This window comes from Aristolochia californica, unplaced genomic scaffold (genome assembly GCF_029961685.1).
Source record: "Aristolochia californica isolate CCGP_79_NKW_82.1479 unplaced genomic scaffold, dmAriCali1.0.hap1 SCAF_7, whole genome shotgun sequence".
Classification (NCBI taxonomy): Eukaryota; Viridiplantae; Streptophyta; class Magnoliopsida; order Piperales; family Aristolochiaceae; genus Aristolochia; species Aristolochia californica.
The window spans coordinates 32,666,024-32,679,763 of NW_027182268.1; the positions used below are offsets into that span (position 1 = coordinate 32,666,024).

General features: G+C 33.4%; 1 protein-coding gene across 1 annotated transcript; it reads left to right on the top strand.

Moving 5' to 3' along the window:
* Positions 1-11,241: 11,241 nt before the first annotated feature.
* LOC137937678 (molybdopterin synthase catalytic subunit) lies at positions 11,242-11,994 on the top strand. The gene has a single exon (XM_068782792.1). It carries the CDS (start codon positions 11,289-11,291, stop codon positions 11,838-11,840), a length of 552 nt encoding a protein of 183 aa, XP_068638893.1. The 5' UTR covers positions 11,242-11,288; the 3' UTR covers positions 11,841-11,994.
* Positions 11,995-13,740: the final 1,746 nt, after the last annotated feature.

The window sequence follows — 13,740 nt, forward strand, 5'->3', positions numbered from 1 at the left end:
TTTTTGGGTTCGAGCTCGATAACAATTTTAGGCTCAAGACGAGGTTCGGCTCGAAGCTCGGCTTGAAATATTTAAATCAAGCAAGGCTTGAACATAGGCAGGTTCGGGCTCTGCTCGGCTCGATGCCACCCCTAATTGCGATGGTCTTGAGGATGTGGGTAGCCAAGTAACATGCTTTTGGAGGTAGAGTGCATTAGAATCTACAAGAGCCACACAATTTTGAGATGCCATATCGACTTCCATGTGGAACGATAAATGATGGTTGTATCTTATTACTTTTGAACATGCATCGCTTATATGTACTAAACTTGTAACTTGATGATTTTAATATTAAAGGCACGAACTCGTTATTTGATTAATTTTTCTTTTAGATTATTAATAAAGTTGTATATGTATTTATTTATTATTTTTGTTCAATTTTATTACTATATTAAACTTCATATTTAAGTCTCTGGTAAATAAAATATAATTAAAGTATGCATTTGATTAATTAATGACTTTTAATTTTTTCAAAATATAATATTAATTAATACCATGTAAAAAATCTATCATATGTTATTAATATAATACTTTTTATTTATTAATTATATTTATTTTTTATTTACTCTATTGTATTAGTGATTTAATAGTGGCAAGTAAAATATTGTTAACTCAAGCATTTGGTTTAATTAACTCATTTTTATAATTAATAAAATCAATGGTTTTAAATTTCGAAGATGAAGATGAAGATGAACTTGTCCACACTAACACCAATTTTGAAGATGAAAATCATGTAGATGCATGAGATGAAGATGAAGATCAAGATCAAGATCAAATTTTTGTTTTGTTGACTAACCCCCCTTTATGTAACGGGAATCAAACATTATTGATATGGGATTCCAACATATGTGGTTGTCAATTCTATAATCTAACGTTACTCATGGGAGTGTGTTGTATTGTTGGATGATCGTTACATATTTGATGAAATTCCAACCTCAATTAATGTTGAGAAAAAGGAAGATAAGATTGATTCTCATTCCCAGAATGTGACTATTTATGCGAAAGACTATGCTAAAATTTTGAAGTTGAAATCCCTATTGGAACAGTCCTCTACTCCACCAGGCCCTACTACTGCCACTACCATTGCCTCAGGTATGCTTTCTTTCGTTTCAACCCCTTCCTCTTGGATCATTGACTCTGGGGATTCTAAACAATTGTCAGGTAACAAACACATGCTTCATTCATTGTCCCTATGTCTTCCTCATAAATTTGTCACTATTGCTAATGGTTCCCAAACCAAGGTGTTTGGCAAGGGTTCCTCCTCTCTTACCACATCTATTCCTCTCTAAGATGTGTTATTTGTTCCTCAATTTTTGTTAAATATGTTCTTCGTTAGTCAATTAACCAAACAATTAAATTGTCATGTCACCTTCTCACCATCTTCGTGTATATTTCAGGATTTAACTACGAAATATATGATTGGTGTCAGCCATGGAAAAGGGGGTTTATACTATTTTGCTCATCCACCAGTAGCTGCTATTTCTTCCACTACATTCGAGGCTCAATTGTGGCACATCCGACCGTCCCCTCACCTAAGGTAAGTCTTTCTCCTCCTCAATGTTTGGGCATGAATTTGATACTCGGTCTATTGCGTTACGAAAGGAAACCCGTTCTTGTACTATGTCTCATCCAATTGCCAATTTTATGTTTTCTTATCACTTATTTTCTGAGTGTGTTCAGTTTCTTGCTTCTCTTTCGTTTATTTCCATACCACAATCCTATCTGGAGGCTTTGAAGCATCCAGGATAGAAGTCGGCTATGGATGAAGAAATGCATGCATTGTATGAAAATCAAATATGGACATTGGCATCGCTCCCAAAAGGGAAAAGACCAATTGATTGCAGATGGGTTTTTTCGGTGAAACACAACTCATATGGGTCGGTTTCTTGCCTTAAAGCATGCCTGGTTACAAAAGGTTATACTCAGTGCTATGAGATAGTTATTGAAGAGACTTTCTCTCCGATTTCAAAACTGAAATTGGTACGCATCATCCTCTCTATTGCTGCTAACTTATCTTGGCCAGTATATCAGCTCGAAGTAAAAAATACATTTTTAAATGGTGATATACGCAAAGAAATTTATATGGTCCAACCACCGGGATATGTGGTTGAGGGGGAGTCCATATGCCAGTTAAAGAAATCTTTATATGGGCTTAAACAGTCCCCTCGAGCCTGGTTTGATAAATTCAGTCAAGCGCTTCTACAATTTGGCTTTCATAGATGCTCGGTTGATCCCTCAATATATGTTAAATATATTATCAAAGGAAAGATATTATTGGTCGTGTATGTTGATAATATTATCTTGACTGGGAATGATGCTCATAGTATACAAGAAGTGAAGAATATGATATGTAAAGAGTTCAAGACTAAAGATTTGGGTAAACTCAAATATTTTCTGGGTATAGAAGTCCTTCAGTCAAACCATGGATTAGTATTGTCTCAAAGAAAATACGTCTTGGATCTTCTTGAAGAAACATGAATGAACGGTTGTAGACCAGTTGATACACCTATGGATGCGAACAAAAAATTGTGTGCCACAACTAGAGAAGATGTTGACACTAGCAAATATAAAAGATTTGTGGGGAAATTGATCTATCTCACGGTAACCATGCCAAATATATCATATGTTATGAGCATGGTAAGTCAATTCATGCGCAAACCACAAATTACTCACCGACAAGCATTGGAGAGAATACTACGATACTTAAAAGGTGCTCCAGGAAGAGGATTACTATATAAACAACATGGTTACTTCAATATGGAAGGTTTCTCATATGCAGATTGGGCTGGATCACCTGATGATAGAAAATATACGTCTGGGTATTGTACCCTTATTAGGGGGAACTTGTTCGCATGGAAAAACAAAAATCAAAACGTGGTTGCAGGATCTAGTGTTGAAGCAGAATACTGAGTTATGACCCACATTGTAAGTGGACTTTTATGGATAAAGACTCTTCTTACAGAATTGGGATTTTATAAAGGAGGCTTCATGGGCCTACATTGTGATAATCAAACAGCCATTCATATTACGTCAAATCCAATCTTCCATGAAAGAACTAAATATATTGAAGTGCATTGTCATTTTATACAGGAAAAGTTTCAAGCAGAAATAATTTCTTTTAAGTATCTTTCATCTCAAGACCAATTAGATGATATCCTCATCAAACCGGTTACATCCAAAATTCTATCTTATATAGGTAGCAAGCTAGGTATTTATGATGTATTTTCTCCCCTAGCTTGAGGGGGAGTGTTGGAAGATGGGCTCAAGCCCACAAGCTCAAGGCTAGAAGCCCACACGTCAAAGGAGTGGCAAAGTGGTTCTTTATGGTATGTTCCATAAGGATGGCATGAAAATGTAAATACATTATCTTAGTATGTCTTTTAATCTATTGAGTTGTAACCCTAAGGGCTTTGCAACACTATAAATAAGAGCATTGGCTAAGATGTAAGGCATTCAAGCCTTCTCCTCTCTTTGAGAAAACGTCCAGCCACCCTCTCTTCTCCCTTGACTCATTCTCTCCTTCCTTTAATCCAAACTCTCCCCTCTAACGTCTTTCTCCTTTCTCCCTCTTCTGTCTCTTCTCTCCTTCTTCTTCCACATTAACCTATAGTCATTCTCATGGGGTCCTAACTTCTATAATCAACATATTGAACATTCAAGAATAATAGAAGCAAGTAGTGTAAAAGAGGTAATAGACAAGCTTGAAGTAACACATGAAGAAACCACTCAAGTAAAAGATACAAAAATCAACATACTCACAAATGAGTATGAGAACTTTAGAATGATGACATGATAACACATAGAAAATATGAGTGAAATATTTAATTACATCCTAAGGAATCTAGCATTGAGCAGCTCCTTCACCGATAAACAAAAGGTAGACAAAGTTCCAAGGAGCATCCCCAAGGAATGGATGCCAAAGGTCAACAATGAATGGAACAAAAGCAATAAAGCCAATAAACTTGATGAGTTAATGGATAATCTCCTCAATTAAAAGAGCCTAAAAGAGTGACAAAAACAAAAAACCAAAAGGTCTCCAATGCTCTCATAATTGAAGAATCTAATAACTTCAATATATGAAACTGATTTGGATGATGATATAACCTTATTTTTCAAGATACTTAGGAGGTTATCCAAGTTTATGAAAACAAAGGAAAAACAAGACAAAAAGACAATAACAAATACTTCAAGTGTGGAAGCAAGAACTATTTCAATGTTTATTGTCCAATTAAGAAGAGGTAAATAAAGTCATCTAAAAAAAAGACATTGAGAGCTTAAACATGGGATGAAGCACTCTACGGTTTAGAAAATGTAGCTCATGAAGAAGAAGATGTGGCCTACCTTGTCTTCATGCCTTAGAAGAAGAGGTATGCTCTACACTAGAGAATAATAAATGTGATGAAGATGAGTTAAATAAAAATTGTAAACTTCCACTAGTCAAAAATAAAAAATAAGCTTTGTAATGGTGAGAAAGTTGGGAAAGATGATGCAGTTGTTAAATTAGACACTTTAAGTAGTGAGTATGAGAAGTTAGTCAAACTACGCAATGAGTGTAGAGATAAGTATCTAAGTGCAGAATCACATAATGTTTGTGTAAGCTTTGAAGAGCATGAGCCTGTAAAAATTATGTATCTCTAGAAAATGAAAAAAGAAAATCTAGAAAAAGACTTGGAAATTTTTTTCTTAAGTCATAATAGACTAGAGACTTTTTCATCCAATCCAAAAGGTTGCTCAAGATAGAAGAGGTATGGGACATGAAAATAAATGCTAGTCTTGGTAATTTAGAAGACTACTTAGTGAGACCTAAAGAAATCTTTGATATTTGTTGTGATGAATTTGGTTCTTCATTTTGTCAAAACATAAGAAATAAGTATCTAACAATAATTAAAAGGGAAAAGAAATTGAAAACATTCCAAGGTAGAGAAAATATAGTTGGATGGTTTTATTGTGGAAATAAATGGCACACCAACATAGATTCTTAGTACAAAAAGAAAGGGCAAAAATCAGCATATGTGGAAGAACAAAAAGGCTAACTTACATAGAGACATACAAAAGGGAGCCATACCAACCGATAATTTTTGTGAAAGTAGATAAAAGAACAAAGCATGTGTCTTAAAAGTTTTGGAAGAGGAAGAACAAGTTTCCTAGATAGCGAGCATTCAACACATATGACTGGAGACAAGAGGTTGTTCATTCACTTAGATCTCAAGGAAGGAGTACTCAAATTTGGAAATGAGTAAGGCCACATCAAGGGGACTAGACCTACATGTATGTATCCCTATCCTACGATAGATGACATTTTATTTGTAGAAAGTCTCAAATACAATTTCTTGAGCATAAGTCAATTATGAGACAATAGATTCATGGTTGAGTTTGGGCTGAATGGATGTCAGATGTTTTTAAATTCCAAGCCAAAATATTTTATACACATAGAAAAAGAAACATGTATATCCTAAGGTTAGATGATTTGGTTAAAAGTAAAGTAGCATAATTTTATGACACTATTTTACAGAATAGGAGATTAGGATTTTTTGGCTTGAATTTTTTGAAAAACCTTTCACTAAAATGCAATATTTAAGGTTTGGCTAAACTTAGTTTTAAAAAATAATGTTTAAGTGATGCATGCATAAAATGCAAACATTTATAAAATTACATTCAAGCACAAGAAAGTAATTTACACATCCAAGCCCCAACAACTCATTGATATGGATTTGCATGGGGACATTGCAATAGCAAGTCTAGGTGAAAAAATCATCCTAGTTCATAACAGTGATTCACTTAGAAAATTCACAAATTGGTCTACCTTGATTGAGAATGTAGTTGATTGTAAACTACTAGAGGAGGTGAATTTCTAGGAGAATTTAAAAAATATTGTGATAGAAAAGGATATAAAGGATGAGTTTTCAGCTCCTTGAACACCTTAAAAAAGGTAGCTGAGAAAAAATAGAACTCTTCTGGACATGTGTAAGACTATTTTAAGCAAATTTACTCTACCTAAGTACTTTTGGGCAGAGGCGGTTAGTACAAGTCATTATTTTATTTGTAATTCTTTGAGTTTTTTTGGATAATTTAAAAAATGGTGGTATTTGATGTCATGATACCATATGTGGCCAATTAAATGCAATAATTTTGAATATGATGAAACGTTTTAAATCTAAGTGATAATTCACATAATAATATTAATAACTTTTAACAAAATAAAATAAAATTAATTACCCTCTTTGAAAATTTTGTGTTGTTGGCAAAAAATGTATTCAACGACAAAATAGTTGTAAGTAATGGTGATACGACTTTTTCCTAGTAAAAATAACATTTCAATATTTGAATTTTACCTGTAAATTTATCTCATAGTTAAAAAAAATATATTTTAGTTTTAATTTTTTTTCTTTTTTTGGGTTTCCCTAAGTAATTTAACATAAAATAAATATAAAATTTAAAATAATTACAATATGTAAAGGAGCAAAAAATAATTTGAAAAATAATTAAATTTTAACATTTAAAAGTTTGAACTATATATATATATAAATTTATTAAGTCACGAAAAATTGAATTTTAAATAGAAATAATTAAAAAGTACATACGAATAAAAAAATACTCTTGAAAGGTGAATCGAAAATAAGGCCCTTTAGGACTTGGAAGCATTACTATAAGGAGGAGCATTATTTGGAATATTTATTTTTTTAAGGTAATTTTAAAATAAAGTTATCATAGATGTCATATTAATAAAAGTTAACATGTAGTCATTTTGAATATGACCTCGAAGACTCAAATCTAATGGAAAATGGAGATGGCAATGTTACCAAATTTTAATAAAAATTAAAATTAGTAATTTTCAAATATATCACTCTTAGAGGTCATAGTTCCATCTATAACTAAGTATAATGTGTATTTCTAAATATGACTAAATTCCAAATACTACGTGTATTTCTAAATATGACCAAATTCCAAATCCTTCATAATCCATTGACTTTTAATGATAAAATGTTCATAACATATTTAAAATAGTTAAAAAATATTTTTTTAAGCCATATTTTTAAACCAGAATGAACACAAATTCCTCTTCAACTACTATCACAAGTAAATAAGGGGATTAGTTTCCCCTCCAACAAACAATCAAAGGGGGTTGCTCTCCTTTCTAGTCGATAGAGTACAAAGCTTGAAGGGGAGGGCTCCAACTCATCAATAGTTAAAAGTAGTTTATATTTATTTTAAAAAAAATATGTGTAATTTGACATAAAATAAAAATATAAATTCAAAAGAATTATAATATGTAAATGTGCAGCAAATAATTTGAAAACCATAAAAATTTTAACATTAAAAAGTTTGAAATGTACATATATAAAAAGTTAGTGAGTCAGCAAAAGTGAAACACAAAATTGAATTGTATTTAAAAATATATTTAAAAATAAAATAAAATAAAAAACCCTTGAAAGACAAATCTCAAATAAGGTCCTTTTGACCTTGGAAGCATCTCTGCAAGGAAGAGCATTAGTTTTTGTGAGTCCTCTCTTGTTCACCCCCCTCGAGTTGATTCACTATTTCTTCTAGTTGTTCTCTTAATTAGGCATACTTTGTGTGGTCAAGTTGAAGGCAATGTGAAGCATAACCATAGGATGTAATTGAGTGTCACCAACATCCATCCAATTAATAAAGTTTGATCTATTACCCAACACTTGGGACACTACCTCCCCAGGCTTCAAAGAAGTACAAGATGTCTCTGCCTCATCCACCTTCTTTTGCATATCTTGCTATTAAAATTAAACAATAGTTAGTCTGAGCCTCTTAATTAAATATAACTCAATATGAAAATCAAGTAAAGTTTATCAAACTCATTATGAGTTCTTAGTGCTCTAAGAAGCCCATTATGTGTCTCCTAATGATGAATACACCATTGAAGTGAAAATGAATTACTTTTTCGTGTTAAAGTCTTTGTTGGAAATTAGGCTACACTACTGCACCCAATCATATACGGAGGGATTCCTCCTCACATCAACTTCATCATCGAAGCTTTTAAAGTAGTTAGGTTTTGTGTCTATTATTATGAAATTGGTCACACCATATGAAAAAGATACATCACCTAGTGTTTTCTTCATTAGTTAATTCCACATGTATATAAAATAATGATATGTCAAATTTAGATACCCTATTTGGGTGCACATGCCCTCAGTACATACCAAAAATGTGTAGAAAACAACTCAACATATAATCCCAAAATCTTCTTCTCATCCCTAATTTCATTAGGTAGTTGTTGTCTCCCATTCCTTCTAATGGTCACATCAAGGGCAATGGTACAAGAGGGGTCACACCCTCACTTACATGAAAGTGCTTAAGAAACAAAACATATATAAATAAAAATAAATAATTAATAAGTATAAGATAGTGAAATACAACTTTTTTTTTTAAAGTGGATCATATAACATTAGTACCACTTAGTGGTAAGTTACAATATTTGTGGCCTCATTAGATTGTTGCTTGCCCTTGTTGGTCCGACTGATCTACCTGTTGTAGTCGCCTAATGTGTGGACAATAGGGAGGCATGACCAAGTACAACCTGCACAGTCATTTGGAATATTAGACATGATAGTAAATAAAACATTGTCTAAAATTATTTATTTATAAAAAATATTTTATTTAAAAATTACACATTGTTATTGTACAAGGAAACTAATTAGGATCACCCTTGAATTCATCTTCTTTAAGATGAATATCTTCATCTTCTTTCCCATGTTTGTTCTTTTCTTTCTTCCTTGTTCCTCTTATTTTCTTTTGAAGTACTAAAATCATATTTGAATTCCTCGCTTGTTTGATTTGGCGCCCCAAAAAATTTGCCTTAGTGTTAGCCAACATAAAACAACATACCTAACCAATGGGCTTACATCATCAATAAGTTATATATTATAAATATTTGCAATATCGGTAGGATTTTGTTTCCTTAAGTGTAGTTTTCTCTCATTTCCGTACACCAAACACAATTCTCTTAACCATCTTGTATACAACATGGTATAGAGTATTCTATTTAAAGTCATCTAATGTGAAATGTTGACACTCAAAAACTATTGATCTGTAAATAACATGTTTGATCTAGATCTATCCACAACCAACTCTACACATCAATCTTTCTAACATGTACACTAGCTCCAAATAAAACATGAAAGCTAGTAAGAACAACAAGTCGAAAGAGACAAGTTAGAACAACAATAGGAAACTCATTAGCTTTTCATGAAGATAGGTTCATGGGCAAGGTTGAGTTTGACTTGATCCATTGCATTCCTTACAAAATACCAATGGGATAGTTTAAATAGGAAACTCAATTTGAGCATAACCGTTTGACGGGTTTCTCATATTACCCCTATGAGTTTTCCATTAAAAATGCATACAAGGGCTTAGTGTTTAGGGTTTTCCTGAGTTATACTCAAATATATATTGTATGTACCATTTGTGATGCATTTGTTGGGTGTGTTGTGGGATAAGAGGTGGACACATCGGTGATTTGTTTTTTGTATCTTGAGGTAGTTCTAAATTGAAGGGTTTTTTTTGTGAGGTCATTGAGTTATTCTCATACACCAAATACCCGACTGTTAAGCACCTAGCCAATACTACCCAAAAGACCGGCCTGTTAGGAGCGGAAGACATAGGTACTTAACCCAGGACCATAACATCACACCCCACCTTCGCAAGCCGACGACCACGGCGGCGTAACGACACTGGCCCAACCCGGTGGCCTACTCTAGCGGCGACCTACTCCTAGTGCCCCTTCGCAGTTCTCCAGGTCGCCTAGGACCATAACATCACACCCCACCTTCGCAAGCCAACGACCACGGCGGCGTAACGACACTGGCCCAACCCGGTGGCCTACTCTAGCGGCAACCTACTCCTAGTGCCCCTTCGCAGTTCTCCAGGTCGCCCCCTCCGCTAGGTCGCCCCTTCCAAACCTACCAGTAATTTTAATCCAGCCTTTGCGCGCCCCGGGACTCGAACTCGCGACGTGGGAGCCCGCTCTGATACCAAATGTTAAACACCTAGCCAATACTACCCAAAAGACCGGCCTGTTAGGAGCGGAAGACATAGGTACTTAACCCAGGACCATAACACCGACATTGAACATTTTCTTTGCAAAATTGTATGATATTAAGTTAGCATTAAGTAGGTGGAGCAAGTCCATGGATCATGCTATTTCATTAATGGTACAAGCAATGCTTACCAAATTTGGCAAGTATTGGAAGATTTTTTTTAAAAATTTTTTTGGCTATTGGAGTTGTGTTAGATCCGAGGTATAAGCTGGACATAATTGGATTTTACTACTGAAAGTTGTACGTGGATGCAAAGGAAGAAGTTTGTAAATTTCATGAATGTCTATGTATGCTTTTGAGGGAATATGATAAGAAAAAAATGAACACACAATGTAGAGATGAATGCCTCTTCTACAAGCATCAATCTTGTTAGAGATATCAATCTATTAGAATTTGAACAATATATTAAGGAGAATATGCGTGAACAAATATCAAGACCTAAATTAGATCACTACTTGGATGAACCCTTAAGGCTTAGGAGTTCAGATTTTGATATCTTGATGTGGTGGAAGACTGGTGGTTGAAAATATTCAACATTTTTATTGATTGCAATAGATATATTGACTGCTCATATTTCTACAGTTTCATTCGAGCTAGCTTTTAGCACATAAGGTAGAGTGATTAATGCTTATTGTAGTACTCTATATCTCAATACTATAGAGGCTTTAATGTGTGTAGGATTGGGTTGGAGCTGAATTTAGTAGTAAATTTAATTCTGTATTTATTACTTCTCTTAATAGTTATTTACTTTTTCTAAAATACCAAATAATATATTGGTTATTTGTCATATTTTGTCATATATTAATCATAATTAATATTTTGAATTAACTTTTCACTCTATGGTGGTAATTTTTTATTTTTTTATTTTTTTATAATTTTTATGATTTGTATCAGTTAATTATTTTAATAGGCCAATACTAATGGGTTGGAGATGGGCCAAGGATGGGCCGAGGAAGGAAGCGCAGGCAGAGATTAGATTAACGGTTTCGGGTTTGAGTTTTAGGTTGACAGTTCGGGTTCGGGTTTTGTAAACCCGATCCGACATCAACAGTGCCCAGCCCTATGAATTACGGGCTACGGCCTTTTACAATATAAAGGAAGTAGAGGGGAATTGCGTCGCCGCTGCCTCGTATCCTTTCTTCAGAAAAAGATCCCAATCCCTTCCATCTGAAATTGACCATGGCCGTCTCTTTAGAAGACAAAACCCTAATCGAGATCCTCGAAGAAAACTCCTCGATCGATCTCAACAAGTACATCAATTCCGTCCACTCTCCCCACTCGGGCGCAATCGCGACCTTCGCGGGGACCACACGCGACAGTTTCGAAGGCAAAGTGGTGGTCGAGCTCCGATACGAAGCTTACGTGCCGATGGCCGTCCGGCGACTGAAGTCAATCTGTTCCTCCGCACGATCGTCCTGGAACCTCGACTACATCGCCGTGGCTCACCGCCTCGGCCCCGTTCCCGTCGGCGATTCGAGCGTCTTCGTGGCGGTCTCGGCCGTCCATCGGTCCGACGCGCTGGACGCCTGCAAGTACATCATAGACGAGTTGAAAGCCTCGGTTCCGATTTGGAAGAAGGAGGTTTACGAGAACGGAGAAGTTTGGAAGGAGAACTCAGAGTTTTTGGAACGGATGGATCTGCGGAGCGAGAAGAAGGGCTGCTGCCGGAGTAAAGTGAGAGTGGCGGAGAACGGGGAGACGGAGTCATCTGGTAGTAAGGGTGAGGAGTAAGGGTAAAATGGGAATATTGTAGATTTTATATTTGGAATAGGCGGATAGAGTTTCGACTTTTGGCCGTCGTTGCAAACTCTCAAGTTGAAATTACGTGTATACCCCTGAAAGTACAGGTTCCCAAAGGAGAAAAAAATTAAACAATTAATCTCAATTCAACTGCTTTTTAATATTAAAAGCGTTTTTTCTGCATAATTAGAAAATATAATTAGAGGGTTGGGACATCTTCTTCCTTAAACTTTATCTAGATAAAATTAAGTGAATTATTACTTTATTTAATTTTTTTATATTTATATTAAACAATATGATTCATTCTTTACATAATTTAGATTTTACCATAGTTTACATGTACACTAACACACCATATTCCCTGGGACCATCTACTCTCTCTTGTAACATTCTTTGTGCACTAACAAGGCCTAAAGGAATATATTAATTTCCATAGGGGAGGCAATCTTTGAACCCATCTCCGGGTCGAAATGATCGACCTAGCCCCTGATGATGCTTGTTCTGATCGGGGTAGTAGGGTTTGGATCAACCCAATAGAAAGAGTAAAAAATTCAATGAAATTGAGACATATAGATAAATCTATTTAAGTAAAAAAATTATTTTGATATTTAATTGGTGCTAATAACTTTGGATCAAGTTTTTCTATTTCTTAAATAGAATAGAAAAAGGCATAATATTTTCTCTAATTTATAATGGAAATTGAATAATTATATTGAAAATAGGTTAGATATACATATCATTTAGTAAATTCTTCTCAAAATAAGTTGTATTACATTTAAGATTTTATAGTTATGATCTTCAATGAAATTCTTCTTACATAAAACTATTGTTGTTAATTACGTATTGAAAATGAAAGTAAAAGTGAATTACATTTTTGTGTTAGTGTGCTCAATAGAAAATGCACTGTAAAATATTTTTTTATGTTAGTGTCACAATGAAAAGTTTAGTGGAAAGTGGAGAATGAGTTTATTAATTGAATACTCTAATAGATATTACTTTATTAAGATTATTTATTTAATTTTTTAATTAACAAAATAAGATAAATAATTTACATTTTAAATAAAAATATGAAATTAATTAAATATAAAAATAATATACCTAAACAAACATGGTTACTTTTATAATATCTAGATACTTAATCAAATTCTTACTTTTACAATATCTAAATTATTACTCTTAAATTACTAATTTAATATATTATTAAAAGTCATGAATATAATAAATAAATAAAAAGGTATTTTATTAATAAAATAAGATAATTTTTGTTTAGTCTAAATTAATACAATAATTACAAATAAAAATAAAAATATTATTTTAATTAATTATAAAAAATAGAATACTTAAGCAAAAATATTTACTCTTGATACTTGATCAAATTCTTACTTTTACTTTTAAATTACTAATTTAATATAATATTAAAAGTCATGAATATACTAATAAATAAATTGGGTATTTTATTAATAAATAATATGATTATTTTCATTAAAATCTACTAATTAAAATCTATTAATTAATATATGTTAATAAAAATATTAATTTCAATAAAATATGATGAGTATCTCCATTAAAATCTAACTAAATTAGTCTATACTTGTCAGAAAAATAAAATAAAAAATAAAGTATAATTACAAACTAATATGAAAGCTTTTGGAATCGCAACATCCGAAATTAACTTTTTTGAAATTCGTCTTCTTTTTTGTTATTTTCCTCAATAATCCGGCATTACCAGCATAATTTTGTGTTCCTCTACAGCCATCCCCTACTTTGTTTTCCATGAGAGGAGCAAAGAAGTCTTGAATTTGGGACAAGGTGTTGGTGAGCATCAAGACAGAGGGATTGTCGATAGGGAAGCTAGCACTATTGGAGAACGGATTCCACCACTTTGTGGAAG

Excerpts from the sequence above, each read along its gene's own strand:
- LOC137937678 (XM_068782792.1), top strand. The coding sequence starts at position 11,289 with ATGGCCGTCTCTTTAGAAGACAAAACCCTAATCGAGATCCTCGAAGAA.